This window comes from Periophthalmus magnuspinnatus, chromosome 15 (genome assembly GCF_009829125.3).
Source record: "Periophthalmus magnuspinnatus isolate fPerMag1 chromosome 15, fPerMag1.2.pri, whole genome shotgun sequence".
In the NCBI taxonomy this organism is placed as follows: domain Eukaryota; kingdom Metazoa; phylum Chordata; class Actinopteri; order Gobiiformes; family Gobiidae; genus Periophthalmus; species Periophthalmus magnuspinnatus.
In genome coordinates this window covers 31117138-31135867 of record NC_047140.1, presented here as the reverse complement: position 1 = coordinate 31135867, position 18730 = coordinate 31117138, and the positions used below count along the sequence as shown (strand labels likewise).

Here is an 18730-nt window from a genome sequence, read left to right as displayed (position 1 = left end):
TTTAGACATGAATTCATTCGATCATGACGTGAAACCACAACAATTGGACTAAATAAATACAAAATAAACACATAAAAACTGAACTGATGACACGTCTGAACTCTTTGACCGATGTGTTACTAACGATTCTTTTGATTCTTTTGAAAATACATAAATCTTTTCTGTAACTAATCTCAAGTCTTTTCACCACATTTTCTTTCTAAATATGGAAACTGGAACTGTATTTTTGTGTCCCAGTACTTCTTATGAGTACTTTTCTGTGCAAAAGTGTGACTTTTTGTGTATTTTTATGGTTTTGTTCTGTGGAAAGATGAATACGTCTCTTTTGTGGCTAAATATCGGTGCGTTCTGCTGTTTTCTTGTTGTAACTCGTGTTTTTATCACACGCTGCTTCTCTGGGATCATTTCTCTTTGTTTAAATCTTAATTAGTGACTTAAAGTCGTTTCGATACTTTTATCATTTATCGCGATATTTAACCCTTTCAGCGAGGGGTCGGGGGTCAGGGGTCGGGGGGCTCCTTTTCACCTCCCGTGCCCACGTCAAACACCAGGTGAGCTCTACCTGCGCCTCCTCCTCTTCACACAAACCTCATTGTGATCGTATATTCGTGAACGGCGGCGTTCGACGGAGAGCTCGCCGTGTGTTTTTTTTTCTCCTCCCCCTCCCTCCTCCTACTCCTCTTCATTATCCTCCCCCTCCCTCCTCCTCACTCCCTCCTCCTCCCCCTTCTCCTCCTCCTTCTCACTCTCTCCTCCCCCTCTTGCTCCTCACTTCCCCTCCTCCTCTTCCTCCTCCTCCTCCCCCTCCCTCCTCCTACTCCTCCTCACTCCCTCCTTCTCTTCCTCCTCTTCATTCTCCTCCCCCTCCCTCCTCACTCCCTCCTCCTCCTCCTCACTCCCTCCTCCTCCTCCTCCTCCCCCCTCCTCCCCCTCCTACTCCTCCTCCCTCCCTCCTCCTCCTCCCTCCTCCTCACTCCCTCCTCCTCCTGCTCACTCCCTCCTCCTCCTCCTCCCCCCTCCTCACTCCCTCCTCCTCCTGCTCACTCCCTCCCCCTCCTCCTCCTCCTGCTCACTCCCTCCCCCTCCCCCTCCTCCTCCTCACTTCCTCCTCCTCCTCCCTCCTCCTCCTCACTCCCTCCCCCTCCTCCTCCTCCTCCTCACTCCCTCTTCCTCCTCCTCCCCCCTCCTCCTCCTCCCTCCCTCCTCCTCCTCCCCCCTCCTCCTCCTCCTCACTCCCTCCTCCTCCTCCCCCTCCTCCTCCTCCTCCTCACTCCCTCCTGTTTTTAAGCGCCCTCCCTCCTCGTCCCACATATATTCAAGTTCAGGTTGTCTTTTGTTTCCATGACAGCGGGGCGGGGGGGTGCGGGTGCGAGGGGCGGTAGCGGGGGCGGCTGTTCTGGGATAGTCTGCCCACAGTATTTCCCAAAAAACTCGCCGGTAGAACCTCCACCCCCCTCCTCCTCCCCCCTCCTCCGCCTCTGGGCCCCCGCCTCTGGGCCCCCGCCTCTGGGCCCCCGCCTCTGGCCCCGCCCCCTCCTCCAGCGCCTCTGTATTGTCTGCTGCTTGTTGCTCGCCGTCTGTCCTGCTGTGCGAGGGCCTGACAAAGACGCTCTTTCAAATATGGAGACAATCCTCGATGACTCGCCGGGCGCCGTTTCCCCCGTTTCTCTCTGTGTCCGTCTGCCGCGTTTCAGACGAGTTCAACAAGTGACTCCCCAAACACAGACTTTGTTTTCACTTCTTAATCTACACGACCAGGCAAAAGTTTGGACACGCCCCCTCGTTCAGTTTATACTTTTATTTACACAGACGTCAGAAAGAAAAGCAACACGTGGAAGTATGTAGGAAAAAAAAAGGTAAAAATGTGTAAAAGTATTTGTAAAAGAATAAAAAATATATATAAAAACAAATACTTGGCTTGTTTAATGTTGGATATGAAATGTAGAAAGTTGTAAAAAAAAAAAAAAAAAGAAAAGAAAGAAAAAAGAACATGTGGAATAATTATGTAGTAAAAAAAATAGTTAAAAATCTCGATGAAAAATTGGCAGACAGAGGCAGCTTTGAGAATTTAGATTTAAAATAAAATAAAAACAATTCTAGACTTATTTAATGTTGGATAAAACATACAGAAAGTAAAAAAAAAAAAAAAAAAAAAAAAGTTGTTAAAAAAAAGAAAAAAGAACATGTGGAATAATTATGTAGTAAAGAAAAATTGTTAAAAATCTCTACTAAATATTTGCCAAAGGAGGAGGCAACTTTGAGAATTTGGATTTATATTAAAATAAAAAAAATACTTAATTAATGTTGAATGTAAAATGTAGAAAGTAAGAAACATGAAATTATGTAGTAATGAAAAAAAGATAAAAAAATCTTGACTCATTTAATGTTGGATATAAAATGTAGAAAGTTGTAAAAAAAAAAAAAAACTTGAGTGAGTCGTGTCTGTTGCAAGAAAAACTGCCCAAAAAGTCGCCCAAAAATGATAAATGTAATGAGACATTTTAGAGTTTTTTGTTTTAATGGACATGAGGCTCAGACCTCTGCCAAGGCACTGGCCACATCTCGCAACACTCAAACAGAAGCCACGAGTCTCAAACTGAAAACCTGCCAGTTCAGGGGTAAATTCTCTTTACCCTGAGCCACAGCAGCCCCAGAGTCTCATCTGCCCCTCCCCCTCCACGCGGTGCCCGGCCCCGGGTCCTTGGCAGAGGCCTGTCCCCCGCGCTCACAGAGGAGGTGCACGCGGGAGGCAGCAGGAGCGCAGCAGAGCGTAGGGGCCCGGGACCCCAGACAGGAGCCCGGGCCGCTGTGAGCCTCCCCGGGACCAGGAGCCTCCCCGGGACCAGGAGCCTCCCCGGGACCAGGAGCCTCCCCGGGACCAGGAGTCCCAGGACGAGGAGTCCCAGGACGAGGAGCCCTGGGCACAGACACATGGCTCTGCAGCTGCCCCTTTGTCCTCCTCCTTAAGTAAACAAAAGACAGCAGCAAATTAATGACCTACATTCAAGAAGGAAGCGACGCCTCCTCCTCCTCACCTCTGCCTCCTCCTCACCTCTGCCTCCTCCTCCTCCTCACCTCTGCCTCCTCCTCACCTCTGCCTCCTCCTCCTCCTCACCTCTGCCTCCTCCTCACCTCTGCCTCCTCCTCACTGCTGCCTCCTCCTTGTTACTCCTTCCTCCTCACCTCAGTCTCCTCCTCGCTCCCTCCTCCTTCTCCTCCTTCTCCTCACCTCTACTTCCTCCTCACCTCTGCCTCCTCCTCCTCACCTCTGCCTCCTCCTCACTCCCTTTTCACTCCCTCCTCCTTCTCGTCACCCGCTCCTCGCCGCTGCCTTCTCCTTACTCTGCCTCCTTGCTGCTTCCTCCTCCTCCTTGTTCCCTCCTTCTCATTGCTCCCTCCTCGCTCCCTCTCTCCTTCTTGCTGCTCTCTCCTCCTCACTGTCTCCTCCTCAGTCCTTCCTCCTCGCCGCTCCCTCCCCCTCCTCCTCCTCCCCCTCCTCCTCCTCCCCCTCCTCCTCCTCCTCACTCCCTCCTCACCCCCCCCTCCTCCTCCTCCTCACTCCTCACTCCCTCCTCCTCCTCCTCCTCACTCCCTCCTCACTCCCTCCTCACTCCCTCCTCCTCCTCACTCCCTCCTCCTCCTCACTCCCTCCCCCTCCTCCTCACTCCCTCCTCCTCACTCCCTCCCCCTCCTCCTCCTCCCTCTCCTCCTCCTCCTCACTCCCTCCTCCTCCTCACCCCCTCCCCCTCCTCCCCCCCTCCTCCTCACTCCCTCCTCTCCTCCTCCTCCTCCTCACTCCTCCTCCTCCCCCTCCTCCTCACTCCCTCCTCCTCCCCCTCCTCCCCCTCCTCCTCCTCCTCCTCCTCACTCCTCCTCCTCCTCCCCCTCCTCCTCCTCCTCCCCCTCCTCCTCACTCCTCCTCCTCCTCCTCCTCTGTCTTGTTTCAGCAGATGTTTCACTTTAAACACTGTGGATTTGCAACTAATGATCAGAACAAAACCAAAAACACAGAAGTGTTTGACTTTACATAAGCTCAGAGTGTGTGTGTGTGTGTGTGTGTGTGTCGGGGTGTGGGGGTGTGTGTGTGTGTGTGTGTGTCATCAAAATCTCCACATTTGAAACTTTAAAGACTCAAAATCTGTGAGAAAAACTTCAACTTTTTCCTCTTTAAGTTCATTTTTAAACATGTACTTTAATACTTTTACTTAGGTAGATTTTTCCATGTGATCGTTTTATTTATTTATTTATGTATTTTCCGTACTTTTACTTAAGTAACTAAACGCAGTACATCAGTATAACACGTGCACCTAACAGTTTATAATATATATTTTTTTGTGTTAAACTTTAAATGTGACAAAATAAATAAAAACATCCTGATTCATTGGAGGTAAATGTCAAATAAAACCCTTAAAGTTCAAATAAATCCTCACACATTTAAAGCCGCTTTGTTCTTCTTTATTTTTTTTATTTTATTTTTTTTATTTATTTATTTATTTTATTTTATAATTTTTTATTTTTCTTCTGTCTTTTTTGTGCAAAGTTCCTTGTTTATTTGTTTGTTTAAATTGAAGTTTACGTTGTGTTTTTGCCACATTTCTCCACATTTTTAGACTGAAATAATCATAACCACGTGTGACTTTGCTCGTGTTTTTTCGTGTTTTTTCGTGTTTTTTCGTGTTTTTTTTCGTGTTTTTTCGTGTTTTTTCGTGTTTCTTCGTGTTTTTTCATGTTTCCTGCTCGGGTCGACGCAGGTGACACTTTGGTTAAACTCTTGTTCTTGGAGACGGGGACGTGTGAGATTAGGAGGCGCTTAGGGCGAGTGTCGGGGGTTTACCTCAGGGGCCATCTGTGACTCTGCTCCTGCGGCGTGTGGTTTAGGGGGAGGCTGTGCATTAGGAGCTAAAGCTGATTTCTTTGCTGTAAAACTGGACGTGAGGAGCTTTGGTCGTGTGTCGGGGGTTTATGTCTCACGAGCTGCTCGTTTTTCCCGTTAACGCGGCTCCTCCTCCTCCCCACTCCCTACTCCTCCTCCTCCTCCTCACTCCCTCCTCCCCCTCCTCACTCCCTCCTCCCCCTCCTCCTCCTCACTCCCTCCTCCTCACTGCTGCCTCCTCCTCCTCACTCCCTCCTCCCCCTCCTCCTCCTCACTCCCTCCTCCTCCTCCTCCTCACTCCCTCCTCCTCCTCCTTACTCCCTCCCCCTCCTCCTCCTCCCCCTCCTCCTCCTCACTCCCTCCTCCTCACTGCTGCCTCCTCCTCCTCACTCCCTCCTCCCCCTCCTCCTCCTCACTCCCTCCTCCTCCTCCTCACTCCCTCCTCCTCCTCACTCCCTCCTCCTCACCGCACGCCGCCTCCTGGTCCCTCGTTCTGTTTTGTTTTTGTGGCGGTTCAAACGTTAAAAAAAAAAAATCTCACAAAACAGATTCAAGTTTCAAGATTCTTATAATTTATTGCAGTTTGCACACGATTTAAAAACAACAGCACACACCAGAAATTACAAAACTAAACACATTAGAGTTTACTCCCCTTGAGAAACGCAAATAAAAACTATGATTGTCAAAGCTAAAAAAATGACTAAATCTGAAATTTAAATAAAAAAAGAACATAGTTTTAGTCTCAAACGGGGAGCAACTGTCTCTGAATTTAAATCAGCTCGTTTTCCACTGATTGTCGTCTTTGAAAAGAGACAGAAAAACTTGTACGAAGCCCCGCCCCCCCGCACGCTCCGCCCGTTTACAGACCGCCGGGACGTTTGTGTTTTCAAGTAAGCAACGAAAAAAAGTCAAAGTTTGGAGATGATTCATTCACAGCACAGCTCCATAAACTTCACACACACCGTTTGAGGAGAAGGAGAAGAAGGAGGAGGAGGAGGAGGAGGAGAAGGAGGAGGAGGAGGAGAAGAAGAAGGAGGAGGAGGAGGAGGAGGAGGAGGAGGAGAAGAAGAAGAAGAAGGAGGAGGAGGAGAAGAAGGAGAAAGAGAAGGAGGAGAAGGAGGAGGAGGAGGAGAAGAAGAAGAAGAAGAGGCTGGACGACAGCAGTTTAAGGCCTTCAAGTACAACAGAACATCACAAGAAACTCATGAGCACAGACTGAAGTCAGCTCCAGCTCCACTGTGGCCCTGTGTGTCTGTGGCCCACATTGACCCCTCTGTGGCCCACACTGACCCCTCTGTGGCCCACACTGACCCCTCTGTGGCCCACGTCTATGGCCCAGTCTAAACCCTCACACTCAGACACAAAATGTTTAAATGTTCAGTTTCTTTCCAGTGTCATTAAAATATTGACATTTACAAATAAACGTCATTTTAAATAAACATTAATTTAAATTTAACTTTAACTGATTTAAAACGATTCAGAATCAAATCCTCAGAATCATTTTATAAAGAAACGACTCAGCAAAAAAGATGCATTTAGTCGAGCCACTTGTGTTTGTGTGTGTGTCGTGTTTTTGTTGTGTTTGTTGTGTGTGTCGTGTTTGTTTGTGTGTTGTGTGTGTCGTGTTGTGTCGTGTTTGTGTGTTTGTTGTGTTGTGTTTGTTGTGTGTGTCGTGTTTGTTGTGTTTGTTGTGTGTGTCGTGTTTGTTGTGTTTGTGTGTTTGTTGTGTGTGTCGTGTTGTGAGTGTCGTGTGTGTTTGTTGTGTTGTGTTTTTGTTGTGTTGTGTGTGTGTGTTGTGTGTGTAGTGTTTGTTTGTTGTGTTTGTTGTGTGTGTTTGTGTGTCGTGTTGTGTGTGTTGTGTGTGTTGTGTGTGTTGTGTGTGTTGTGTTTGTTAGGTCTCAGCTCAACTTCACTCTGATCTGAGGCTTCAACTTTCACCAAGACGATTCAGCCTCCACCTCCTCCACCTCAGTCCAGTCTGAGCTACACCACCCACAGACCAGCAGCACCACCCTGAGAGAGCGACACCACCCTGACAGAGCGACACCACCCTGAGAGAGTGACACCACCCTGAGAGAGCGACACCACCCTGAGAGAGCGACACCACCCTGAGAGAGCGACACCACCCTGAGAGAGCGACACCACCCTGAGAGAGCGACACCACCCTGAGAGAGTGACACCACCCTGAGAGAGCGACACCACCCTGAGAGAGCGACACCACCAGGACAGAGCGACACCACCCTGAGAGAGCGACACCACCCTGAGAGAGCGACACCACCCGGACAGAGCGACACCACCCGGACAGAGCGACACCACCCGGACAGAGCGACACCACCCGGACAGAGCGACACCACCCGGACAGAGCGACACCACCCTGACAGAGCGACACCACTCTGGAGCAGAGAGGACCACAGAGACACAGCGACACACAAACGCCTGAGGAAGAGCAGGAGGAAGTGCTGAGTTAGAGACGCACACATGTTCAGTAGTTTGCACACACACACACACACACACACACACACAGCAGATCAGTGCATATAGACTCAGGCTCCACACGTTTCGGCGCCGCGTCGCTCGCTCCTCCACAGACACTAAACCCCCTTCACTTTTGAAAACTCCTCCAAAACAAAATCAAATCAAAAAAGACAAAAATCAAAAAGTTCATGCATTTTCCAGATGTTTGAACAAACTGCACCTTTGAGAAATATTCACAGAAAATGGAAAATGAAAGAAGAGCCCGTTTGTTCACATGTGTACAGTAATACAGCAAATTCACATTTCATCTTAAAATATACAGATGTGGACGTCATGCAACAACAGCAGGTCCCATTACAAAAAGTCATAAAAAATAATAATTATCATATTAATTTAAAAAGATCAAAGATTAAAACTCTAGAACAATATACACAACCTTAAATTAAATACCTTTTCAACAAGAGATGTTTAAAGACTGCCAGCTAGATTTAAGAAAAACTCTATTCAGAATAACAATAATAATAATAATTATAATTTCCAAGATTATTTAAAAAATACTTCAAATTGATTGGAAGTGAAACGGGAGGCTGTGCATTGCATGAGTGGATCAATGAGCTTTCCCTTCCACAAGAGCTTAAAGAAGCGCCTCAAACCAAAGGAAACAGACACTCACACACTCCACATGAGATTTTTGCCAGAGTAGTGCAGTTTGACACACACACACATGTGTTAACGCGTGTGTGTGTGTGTGTGCGGTCACAGTACCCGTTTAGTGTGGATAATGCTTCAGCTTCAGTGGGTTCGACCGTCTGATATGACACCAGTGTCGGACTCGGAGCGTTGTGAGGTACAACACCAAAAAAAACACAAAACTCTCAGAGCGACCGGTCCAGAGCCGCTCCGGAAAAACCACCGACACATCGCACACCAAAATAAAGAACTCAAATATTCAGTAGTAACATTTTCTGTGCTATTAAAGTGCAGTTGAATTTGCGACGTGGAGCAGCTCTTCACTTCCACAGTTCCTGGGAGCTGTCCTCTATGGCCCAGTCCCTCACGTTGGGCAGTGCCAGAGGTTCACTTTTCACCGACAGAGAGTTGACCAGTTCACAATGAAACTTCCGGATGTGTCGGTAAAGGTCCCCGGACTGAGTGAAGCGGCGCTCGCACCACTTACAGGCGTGCGGCTTCTCGCGCGTGTGCACCACGGCGTGCCGGCTCAGGTTGTGCGAGTACTGGAAGCTCTTTCCGCACGTGGTACAAGTGTAGGGCTTCTCCCCAGAGTGAGTCCGCTCGTGGCGCTTCAGCGTGTACATGCAGGAGAAGGTCTTACTGCAGATGGTGCAGGTGGGAACGTTCACGTCTCCGGCCGGTTTGGACCGGATGCCCTCCTGCTCTCTGAAGTGCGAGCTGAGGTGGAGCTGGAGGATGTGCGGCGAGGGGAACACTTTGTTACACAGAGGACACATGAAGATCTGCGTGTGAGTGGCCGACAGCATGTTGGACACGTAGGGCAGCAAAGAGCCGTCCATCGCGGCCGCCTCGGTCGGAGTGCGGTCGTTTTCTCCGCCCAGTAGGTCCTCGTCGTCCGCGCCCGTCGTGGCCTTGTCTTCTCGCTCCAGCTCTGAGGCCAGAGAGGCCTCGCGCAGGGCCGACAGGTGGGCCTCCAGACCCAGTCTCCTCTGGGCCGACAGGGGACCCCCCACCATGTGGTGGGCCAGGCCCCCGTTGGTGCTGGGGGCCGTCACCTTGAGTCCGCTGTGCTCCATGTCGTAATCCCCTCCTCCCAGGTCCTCGTCCTCGTCCGAGGCCACGCCTCTCTCCACTTTGACCCTGACGGTCAGCGGGCTCTGCAGACTGTCCGGCGTGGCGGTGCCGCTGAAGTACGGCGGCTGGTGGCTGTTGTGGTTGCTACCTAAGGGTTTGACAGACAGGTCTAGGACGCAGTCGGCGGCGTCGTTGGACACCCTGCGTCCTCGGTGATCTCTACGGGAGTTGATGGAGTGGGGCGACCTCCGGGACAGGGAGCCGGTGGAGCTGCTGGGGCTGCCGGCCGGAGAGAGGAGCTTCTGCTCCGTCAGTCTGTCTGCGCTCTGGGTCTCGGCCTCTCCGTTGGCGGGACTGCCTGAGGTCATGGCGGGGGTGGGCGCTCTGTCGGAGGAGGGCAGTCTGAGCCACAGCGGCGCCGCCTCGGTCTTTCCTTCCTCCTCCTCGTCGCTGTGCAGCAGGTCGGCCGTGGCGGGTCGTCCCGTGGAGCCGTCCGACAGGCTGTCCGCTTTATCGGAGCAGCTGGAGCCGTCGTCTTCTTTGCGCGTGCTGTCGGCCTCGGCCGTGGCCTTCTGCTTCAGTCGTTTCTTACAAACCTTGACGATGTCGTACATGTGCAGGTAACTGGCGGCGGCGAGCACATCCTCTACGGGCAGGTTCTGGAACTGCAGTTTTCCCTCGTACATGAACTCCAGGAGCAGGGAGAAGGCGGGCGCCGTGACGATGTCACTGTTGAGGTGCACCACGTCCCGTTTGTCCAGCTGGTCCTTGTAGAAGAGGTGGAAGTACATGCTGCACGAGGCGAGCACGGCGCGGTGAGCGCGGAACTGAGCGTCGCCCACCAGCACCGTGGAGTCACACAGGAAGCCCTGGTGCCTCTGCTCACTCAGACACTGGAGCAAATGTCTGCTGTGGTCTGGGAACTCCATCCTGCCGTCCTCATAACCTGCACACACAGAAGACACGGTCAGGACTCAACATGTGGGACATTTACACACAACATGGAGCAGAGATTTTGAAACACATATTTTACATTTAAATAAAGAGCCTAATAACATTTTTAAAAAGAAATAATCAACAGACGTTTGACACAATTAAAACTGTTTGAGTCTAAATGATTTTACAGCTGCAGCTGTCGATACATCACCTCAGATTAGGGCCGTTTAAAACGCCGTAAAATGAGACAAATGTCACGAGAAAACAGCACCAGGAAAAAAGAAAAAAATACAAAAATGTTTTTGTTAAAGAAAAAGAAATGACATGAGGAGAATTATATTGATGTAATAGATTTATAATGTGTCATATTTAAAATTTCCTTTTAGAAAAAAATAATTTGATTGATTCAACGCTTCAACTGATTCAAGTTTTTAGCTAAAAAAAATCCTGTTTTCCCGTAAATAAAACAAACGGATTGGAGACAAAATAGAGAAGTTATTGAGATGATTTGTCCGACAGCGAGGAGCATCTCTCTGAAGCAGCTTGTGTTTTCCTCGCTGCTTCTAACTCCTCTGCTGCACTCCTGGATTGTCGCTGCTCCTACGCTGGTTATTTTTATTAACCCACTTTGGCCTGGCCTGGCACAGCCCTTTTAGGTAACCGGCTTTCAGCTGCACACAGTGTCCTCACGCACACACAGCAGCCTACTCAACACCTCCACAGACTAAGTCCACAAGCAAAACTACAACATCCACCGCGCACATCGTCCCTCGTTTAACCTGCAGAGCCACGTTTCACCGCACGCTCCAAGAAACAACCAAATGAAATGAAAAATAATAATACGGCAAAGTTTATAAAAATGTGAAAATGAAGAAAAACAAGTGTCTAAGTGTAAAAGATGGAAGCCTCACCTGTCAGCCAAGTGGATTTGTCCTGTCTGAGGAAATACATGTCTCCTTCTCTACGCGGCGTTAACCAAAGCAGTTAAATCAGCTCATTTGAATGAAGCTAAACCCAGAGTGTCCGGATGTGTGCGTCTGCCTCTTGTCTATGTGCTGCTGCCCTCGGGCTCCTACAGACTGCTTTTAATGAGGGGCTTACGGGGACAAGGGTGTGCCACCTCCTCCCACCCCTCCCCCCTGTCCAGCCAAACCCCTCTGCACCTCCTCTTTCTACGCAGGACCCTTCCCCGCTCCGCTCCTACAGAAAAACTGCCCGCCACATCCGCTCCACCTCACTCTGCCCCGTCCCTCACCCCTCTTCTCCGCCCACCGACCAACCAAGACGACAAGATTTACAATACAATCACTGTAAGTGCCCTGCTCGTCACAGCATCAATCCTAATCCTTAAAGATGGCTAAAAATAAAGTAGGCCGCGGCGGAGTGGAGACCGAGCAGAGGGAGCGGAGGTACAGAGCTCCAGAGGGCAGACGCCGGCCGGACGGAGGAGAGGGGGACCCCGGCGGAGGGTCTGGGGCGTGAGGGAGGAGAGGGACAGCCCGGGACAGCCACGCCGGGGCAGGGAGGGAGGCTTACCCACATCTGATCCAGCTGACGGGGGCCATATGGCAGCTGCTAGCCAGATAAAGAGATTAAGACTAGGAGGGAGTGCGATTACAGCTGTCTAGCCAATTCAGGCAGCTCAAATCTGCAACTTCTAAATTAGTCTGCTCTACTCGACAGCAGGGGAGAGGAGCTAGCGCCGCTCGCACACGCTTTCAAGTAATGTTATGGCAATGGAACAAAAACTGATTAGAAGCGAGAAGATTTTTCAAAACGCACATTCAGTTTTAAATAATCTGCGTGTCGGTGCGAGCGAAACGTGACTTTAAACTCCTAAAAGGTAAAAATAAAGTTGTATAAATAGTCCGATATATGTCGATAATGTAAATAAAACACTCAGGAGACGGAAACGTATTCGCGAAATTAAAAAAAAACAGGCCGCCTCACACTGTACTCGCTTTTTTTCTCGGTTAAAAATGAGACGACGTGAAGCTGAAAACAGGAGCTGAAGTCTTTGGAGTCAAACATAACACAGCACCGGCTCCAGGACCACAATTAGCCCAGAGACACACAACAGCAGCGCGACGTTACTACAGTCAGCTGCAGTTCCTCTCTCCGAGCGGTTTGACACGCTGCACACACACACACACACGCACAGCACACACACATAACAAAACTAAACAACTCTCCCAAACTCTCTCTCTCACACACACACACACTCTCACACACACAGAGCCGTACCTGTAGCAGAATGCATCAACTTGATTAACTCCACTGTTGCAGAATAGCTGGGCTCTGGCTCGTTTCCCTCCCTCACTACTGTATCTTTCTTTCGTCCTTCCTCCTTCTCTTCCTCGCTCGTCTTTCTCTGAATCAATGAGTGGGTAGAAGACAAGAAGAAGAAGAAGAAGAAGAAGAAGAGGGAGGCAGGAAAAAAACGGCACTGTTCAAACTGCGAGGGACAGATGCAAAGTGGAGGAGATGTTGGAGGGGGAACGAGATGCCACCTCCCTCCTCCTTCCAACTAACTGGCGCTGATCGGCAGCCACAAACGCACACACACACACACGCCCGCACGACACGCACACACACACACACGCTCTCTCAAAGCACTAACTCTCCCAGGCTGCCGCTGAGGCTCACAATAAAGGAGCGGGAGGGAGAGAGGGAGGGAGGGAAGGAGAGAGGGAGAGGGGGAGGAGGAGGTGGGGTGGATGGCAGCCTGTCAGCTGCTCTGACATCATCCTCAGATGGAGATGCTACCTCCAGCTGTGCTCTTTCTACAGCCATATGCCGCCTCCTCTACACTCCTGCCACCAGACTCCTCTTTCATTCTACCAATACCAACACCACACAACTTTGTCCCGCCGCTCGCAGTCGCCCTCACTGTTCTCTGCGCTTTTGTTCTTTCTGTGGGAAAAAGCAGGCGGGCTCTGTTTGCAGTTTGTAGGAAATAAATAAAAAATAAATAAAAAGTCAGTAGTTTGAACACCTCAGCCGTACGTTCAGGAGGAGTGGAGCGAATAAAACTTTCAGGTAAAACTTTCACAGTTCTCAGTCTCTAAACTCGCCGAGCCCGGGGTCTGCAGCTCCTTCTACCAGTGAGAAAAAAAAAACAAAAAAACAAAAGAAAAACACAAAACACATTCGCAACTGACACACACACGCAGCTGATATTGTTTCCCAGCTCTTTACGCTCCAGCGACGCCACTGCCCTGTGCTCACACTCACCCAGCCCCTCGTCCACTCGCTCATTCATGGCCCCTACACACACACACACACACACACACACACAAGGGCCCCAAATGAAACGGGAAAACAATGGGGCCAAATCCAAAAGAACTTAATGAGTGAGCAGGGCAAACAAAAGGGTCATGGCTGGTTAATAAGCCGCGGAGAAACTTACAAAAGCTGCTATTGAAAATGCAAACTTTTATTTGGATTTAGTGAGACATGCTTATTTTTACTACACTGTTAGAACAAACTGCGGTGATATGGATGAAAATAACTGCTTTTACTCACTCAAACTAAAGCCAGATTAAGAGAAAATGCCATAAAAATGTAACAAACCAAACGCTAATGCTGCAAAATGAGAGTAAAACCTTTGCATTTTGTCTGGTTGTTACACAGTAGTAGCTTGTTCACGTGCACATTTCACCTCTTTAAACTTTCAAACTTTCCTGCAGCTCTGACACACTCTGAGCTTTATCATTTGGTCATTTTGTAGTTTGCATAACAGTGTGACAGTGCAACAAAAGTAACCAGGAAATGTGAGCCGAGTTAGTTTGTTTCACGTGGTATTTTAACTTATTTCAGCTGCTTAAAGTGTCAGACGTGTGAGCTCCCGACGCACAAAAACAACACAACTTGTTTTACGACACTGGACCAGACCAAAAGCTGCAGCTGGAGCCTCTGCCCGGGGAGGAAACACAGTCAAAGCCAAAGAGAAACGCTGCTCCACAGACCTGACCCACGCAGCTAGCTGTGGCCCGGCCGTGGCTAACAAAAGTAACGCGCACAGCCGCTTGAATCCGTGCGAGCTCCAGCGGTGCGCCAGGCCCGGCTGCTATGACAACAGCTGCTAAAACACCGCGGAACCTGAGCGACACGGCAACTACGAGCGCGCGCACAGACACAGCCATGCTAAGGAACACTGAGCTACTTTTTCCCCCCGTCCGTATCCACCCTCCGCCGCCGCTCATCGGACCGTCAGACCCCGCACTCACAGACGGCTCGCTCCTCACGGCTCCTCCGCGTCCGCGTCCTCCGCCTTCTGCGCCTCTTCCGCCAAACTACACACACTTTGGGCTCATTTCCACAGCGGCCGGGCGTAGCTGAGGTTGTCGGGAGGGACCGGGGAGTGGAGCTCTCTGCGGCGGACAGATGTTTCCGAGCTGTTGCTGCTCCGCTCGGGCTGGAGAGGAGAGAGGAGGCGCGTTGAGTGGCACCGCGCGCAGGCCAATGGAGCCGGGGACGAGGAGAGGGAAGGCAAATTGGAAGCGGCCCTCCAGCAGAGCAGAGGAGAGGGAGGGATATATGTGTGTGCTCGGTGTAGGTTGACACCAGGCACACACAGCAGCGCGCACAGGCAGCAGCGCGCACAGTGAGGAGGCAGGACTGGCGCAGACACCGCGGTGCGCTTTGGGTACTGTAGTCAGGACAATGGTCAGGGCTGGAGCTGGAGAGGCGGGGCTCAGAGGCAGGTGCAGCTCCACCTTGACGGGAGACGGTGTAAAGTTGAGCTGTTCTATTGAAATGGATTTAGAACAAACAGAAGTGGAGCCGAGCGCAGCTTTAACAGGTGCAGAGTGACAGACTCTGGAGTGAGAGCAGCACAGGCTTTAACACAACATATGTCCTCAGATTTATACAAAACAACAGCACAGTAAGAGCTCAGGAGGTAAACTAACTGCACTAAGACCAAACTGAGCTCAATGGCTTATAGCTTTATTTATTTATTTATTTATTTATTTCATTTTTTTTATTTCATTTTTTACTTGTTTCATTTTTCAGTCATTTATTTATTTTTTTTATTTTTTTCATTTTTTACTTTTTATTTATTCACTTAATTTTTCATTTTTTTATTTCATTTTTTAATTTATTTATTTAATCTATTTATTTATTTTACTTATTTCATATTTCATTTATTTATTTCATATATTTATTTACTTATTTATTTATTTATTTATTCAATAATTTATTTATTTATTTATTTTTTATTCATTTATTTCATTTTTTATTTTTTTATTTTTTATTCATTTATTTCATTTTTCATTTATTTATTTTTTATTTTTTTATTTTTTTATTTCATTTTTTAATTTATTTTATTATTTATTTTTTTATTTATTTATTTGGAGCACATATATCAGGTGCACTTCAAGCACATTTCACATATTTGTTCTTATATAATCTCGAAAAGGAGTGGGAAGAAAACGTCTTAAATCCCCCCACCCCCCGTCTTCCATTAGGACATAAATTAAATGCTTTGTTTAAACTTCCTGTTCTTTATTTGTCAAGGACGACGCACAAATTCATGAATGTTACAAAAGAAAAGATGATTTGTACCAGAGTTCGTTGCTGTTACTTTCCCTCTGCAGTCGCTGAGCAGGTTTAAATACAAGTTTCATCACATTTACTTTATAAAACTATCAGTTCATTGTTAAATCTTGCAGTAAAACACAATAAAAGTCCAGTACATGATGTTTCCTTCAGTCCAAACACATAAAAACTCACTGTGCAGGTTTTTACAGTGAAACAGAATGAATGAACTGGCTGCATTATGTGTTTGTGCTTTATTGTCCTGTTTTATATTTGTTCTTCTTATCTCTCGTCTTCAGCTCATAAATGTGATAAATGTGATAATAAGTCGTACTTCAGTTTGTTTAAGTTGGAATCAAAGCAAAGTCTTGAATCAACAGAACCAGAAACGCCCAGTGTCTGAAAAACGATGCATTTGGTTTGTACGTTTAGCCTTTAGCCTCACAGTGTCAGATTTAAATAAACCTGTGGGTCAGAGGAGTGAGGCAGAGTGAGGTCAGAGTGAGGCAGAGTGAGGCAGAGTGAGGCAGAGTGAGGTCAGAGTGAGGTCAGAGTGAGGTCAGAGTGAGGCAGAGTGAGGCAGAGTGAGGTCAGAGTGAGGCAGAGTGAGGCAGAGTGAGGTCAGAGTGAGGTCAGAGTGAGGTCAGAGTGAGGCAGAGTGAGGCAGAGTGAGGTCAGAGTGAGGTCAGAGTGAGGTCAGAGTGAGGCAGAGTGAGGCAGAGTGAGGTCAGAGTGAGGCACAGTGAGGTCAGAGTGAGGCAGAGTGAGGCAGAGTGAGGCAGAGTGAGGCACAGTGAGGCAGAGTGAGGCAGAGTGAGGCAGAGTGAGGCAGAGTGAGGGCAGAGTGAGGCAGAGTGAGGCAGAGTGAGGCAGAGTGAGGCAGAGTGAGGGCAGAGCGAGGCAGAGTGAGGCAGAGTGAGGCAGAGTGAGGCAGAGTGAGGTCAGAGTGAGGCAGAGTGAGGCAGAGTGAGGTCAGAGTGAGGCACAGTGAGGTCAGAGCGAGGCAGAGTGAGGGCAGAGCGAGGCAGAGTGAGGCAGAGTGAGGTCAGAGTGAGGCAGAGTGAGGCAGAGTGAGGCAGAGTGAGGCAGAGTGAGGCAGAGTGAGGTCAGAGTGAGGCAGAGTGAGGCAGAGTGAGGCACAGTGAGGTCAGAGCGAGGCAGAGTGAGGTCAGAGTGAGGTCAGAGCGAGGCAGAGTGAGGTCAGAGTGAGGTCAGAGTGAGGCAGAGTGAGGGCAGAGCGAGGCAGAGTGAGGCAGAGTGAGGTCAGAGTGAGGCAGAGTGAGGCAGAGTGAGGTCAGAGTGAGGCACAGTGAGGTCAGAGCGAGGCAGAGTGAGGTCAGAGTGAGGTCAGAGCGAGGCAGAGTGAGGTCAGAGCGAGGCAGAGTGAGGTCAGAGTGAGGTCAGAGTGAGGTCAGAGTGAGGTCAGAGCGAGGCAGAGTGAGGCAGAGTGAGGTAGAGTGAGGCAGAGTGAGGTCAGAGTGACGCAGAGTGAGGTCAGAGTGAGGCAGAGTGAGGTCAGAGTGAGGTCAGAGTGACGCAGAGTGAGGTCAGAGTGAGGCAGAGTGAGGCAGAGTGAGGCACAGTGAGGCAGAGTGAGGTCAGAGTGAGGTCAGAGTGAGGTCAGAGTGAGGCACAGTGAGGCACAGTGAGGTCAGAGTGAGGCAGAGTGAGGTCAGAGTGAGGCAGAGTGAGGCACAGTGAGGGCAGAGTGAGGCAGAGTGAGGCAGAGTGAGGCACAGTGAGGGCAGAGTGAGGGCAGAGTGAGGTCAGAGTGAGGCAGAGTGAGACAGAATGAGGCAGAATGAGGCAGAGTGACGCAGAGTGAGGTCAGAGTGAGGTCAGAGTGAGGTCAGAGTGAGGCAGAGTGAGGTCAGAGTGAGGCAGAGTGAGGCACAGTGAGGGCAGAGTGAGGGCAGAGTGAGGGCAGAGTGAGGCACAGTGAGGCACAGTGAGGTCAGAGTGACGCAGAGTGAGGTCAGAGTGAGGCAGAGTGAGGCAGAGTGAGGCAGAGTGAGGCAGAGTGAGACAGAGTGAGGCACAGTGAGGCACAGTGAGGCAGAGTGAGGTCAGAGTGAGGTCAGAGTGAGGTCAGAGTGAGGCACAGTGAGGTCAGAGTGAGGCAGAGTGAGGTCAGAGTGAGGCAGAGTGAGGCACAGTGAGGGCAGAGTGAGGGCAGAGTGAGGTCAGAGTGAGGCAGAGCGACGCAGAGTGACGCAGAGTGAGGCAGAGCGAGGCAGAGTGAGGTCAGAGTGAGGCAGAGTGAGGCAGAGTGAGACAGAATGAGGCAGAATGAGGCAGAGTGACGCAGAGTGACACAGCGTGAGGCAGAGTGAGGTCAGAGTGAGGCAGAGCGACGCAGAGTGAGGTCAGAGTGAGGCAGAGTGAGACAGAATGAGGCAGAGTGAGGCAGAGTGAGGTCAGAGTGACGCAGAGCGAGGCAGAGTGACGCAGAGTAAGGCAGAGTGAGGCAGAGTGAGGCAGAGTGACGCAGAGTAAGGCAGAGTGAGGCAGAGTGAGGCGCGGCGAGGCTCTGGGCAGCTTTAGTCTGATTTGCATCTCCTAAACTTGTCCCACTAAACTAATTGGCGTCACTAATGGAGGCTGGATGAAGTGCATCTCTGATGGTAATGAATTCACACAATCCGGTGTCATAGCTGAAGGATTTGTTAAAATGCAAATGAACACTGACCCTGTTGTGTGTCTGTCAATTTGGGGATCGCCGTAACCAGCACATGACAATGAGCGCCTTGTTCAGACGAGTAGAACAAATAGAATTAGCCCCGAGCAGGCCCGGTGCGGCGGCAAAGGAGCGCGCCCAAAACGCCAAAATACTCACACCAGAAACACCAAAAAACACTGAAAATACTGACAACAGAAACACCAAAAACACCCAAAATATTGAAAACACTGAGATCAGTAACACCAGAAAACACCAAAAACACTGACACCAGCAACAATGGAAACACCAAAAAAACTGAAAACAGTGAAAATACTGAAAACACTGACACCAGAAACACAGGAAACACCGTAAAAACTAACTTCAGGAACACCGGAAACACCAAAAAACACTGAAAAATACTGACACCAGCAACACTGAAAACACTGAAAGAAAAAAATAAAATAAAATGATGACAGTGG

The 18730-nt window shown here is 49.4% G+C and overlaps 1 protein-coding gene across 3 annotated transcripts; it reads right to left on the bottom strand.

Moving 5' to 3' along the window:
* Nucleotides 1–5422: 5422 nt before the first annotated feature.
* zbtb18 (zinc finger and BTB domain containing 18) lies at nt 5423–14616 on the bottom strand. 3 transcript variants are annotated; one of them, XM_033979377.2, is made up of 2 exons: nt 14281–14616; nt 5423–10061 (listed from the first exon to the last, which is right to left on the bottom strand). In XM_033979377.2, exon 2 carries the CDS (start codon nt 10042–10044, stop codon nt 8359–8361), a length of 1686 nt encoding a protein of 561 aa, XP_033835268.1. In that variant the 5' UTR covers nt 10045–10061; nt 14281–14616; the 3' UTR covers nt 5423–8358. The 3 variants fall into 3 exon arrangements, with proteins under 3 accessions (XP_033835268.1, XP_033835267.1, XP_033835266.1); XM_033979376.2 differs by lacking the exon at nt 14281–14616 and adding an exon at nt 12296–12437; XM_033979375.2 differs by lacking the exon at nt 14281–14616 and adding an exon at nt 10963–11144.
* Nucleotides 14617–18730: the final 4114 nt, after the last annotated feature.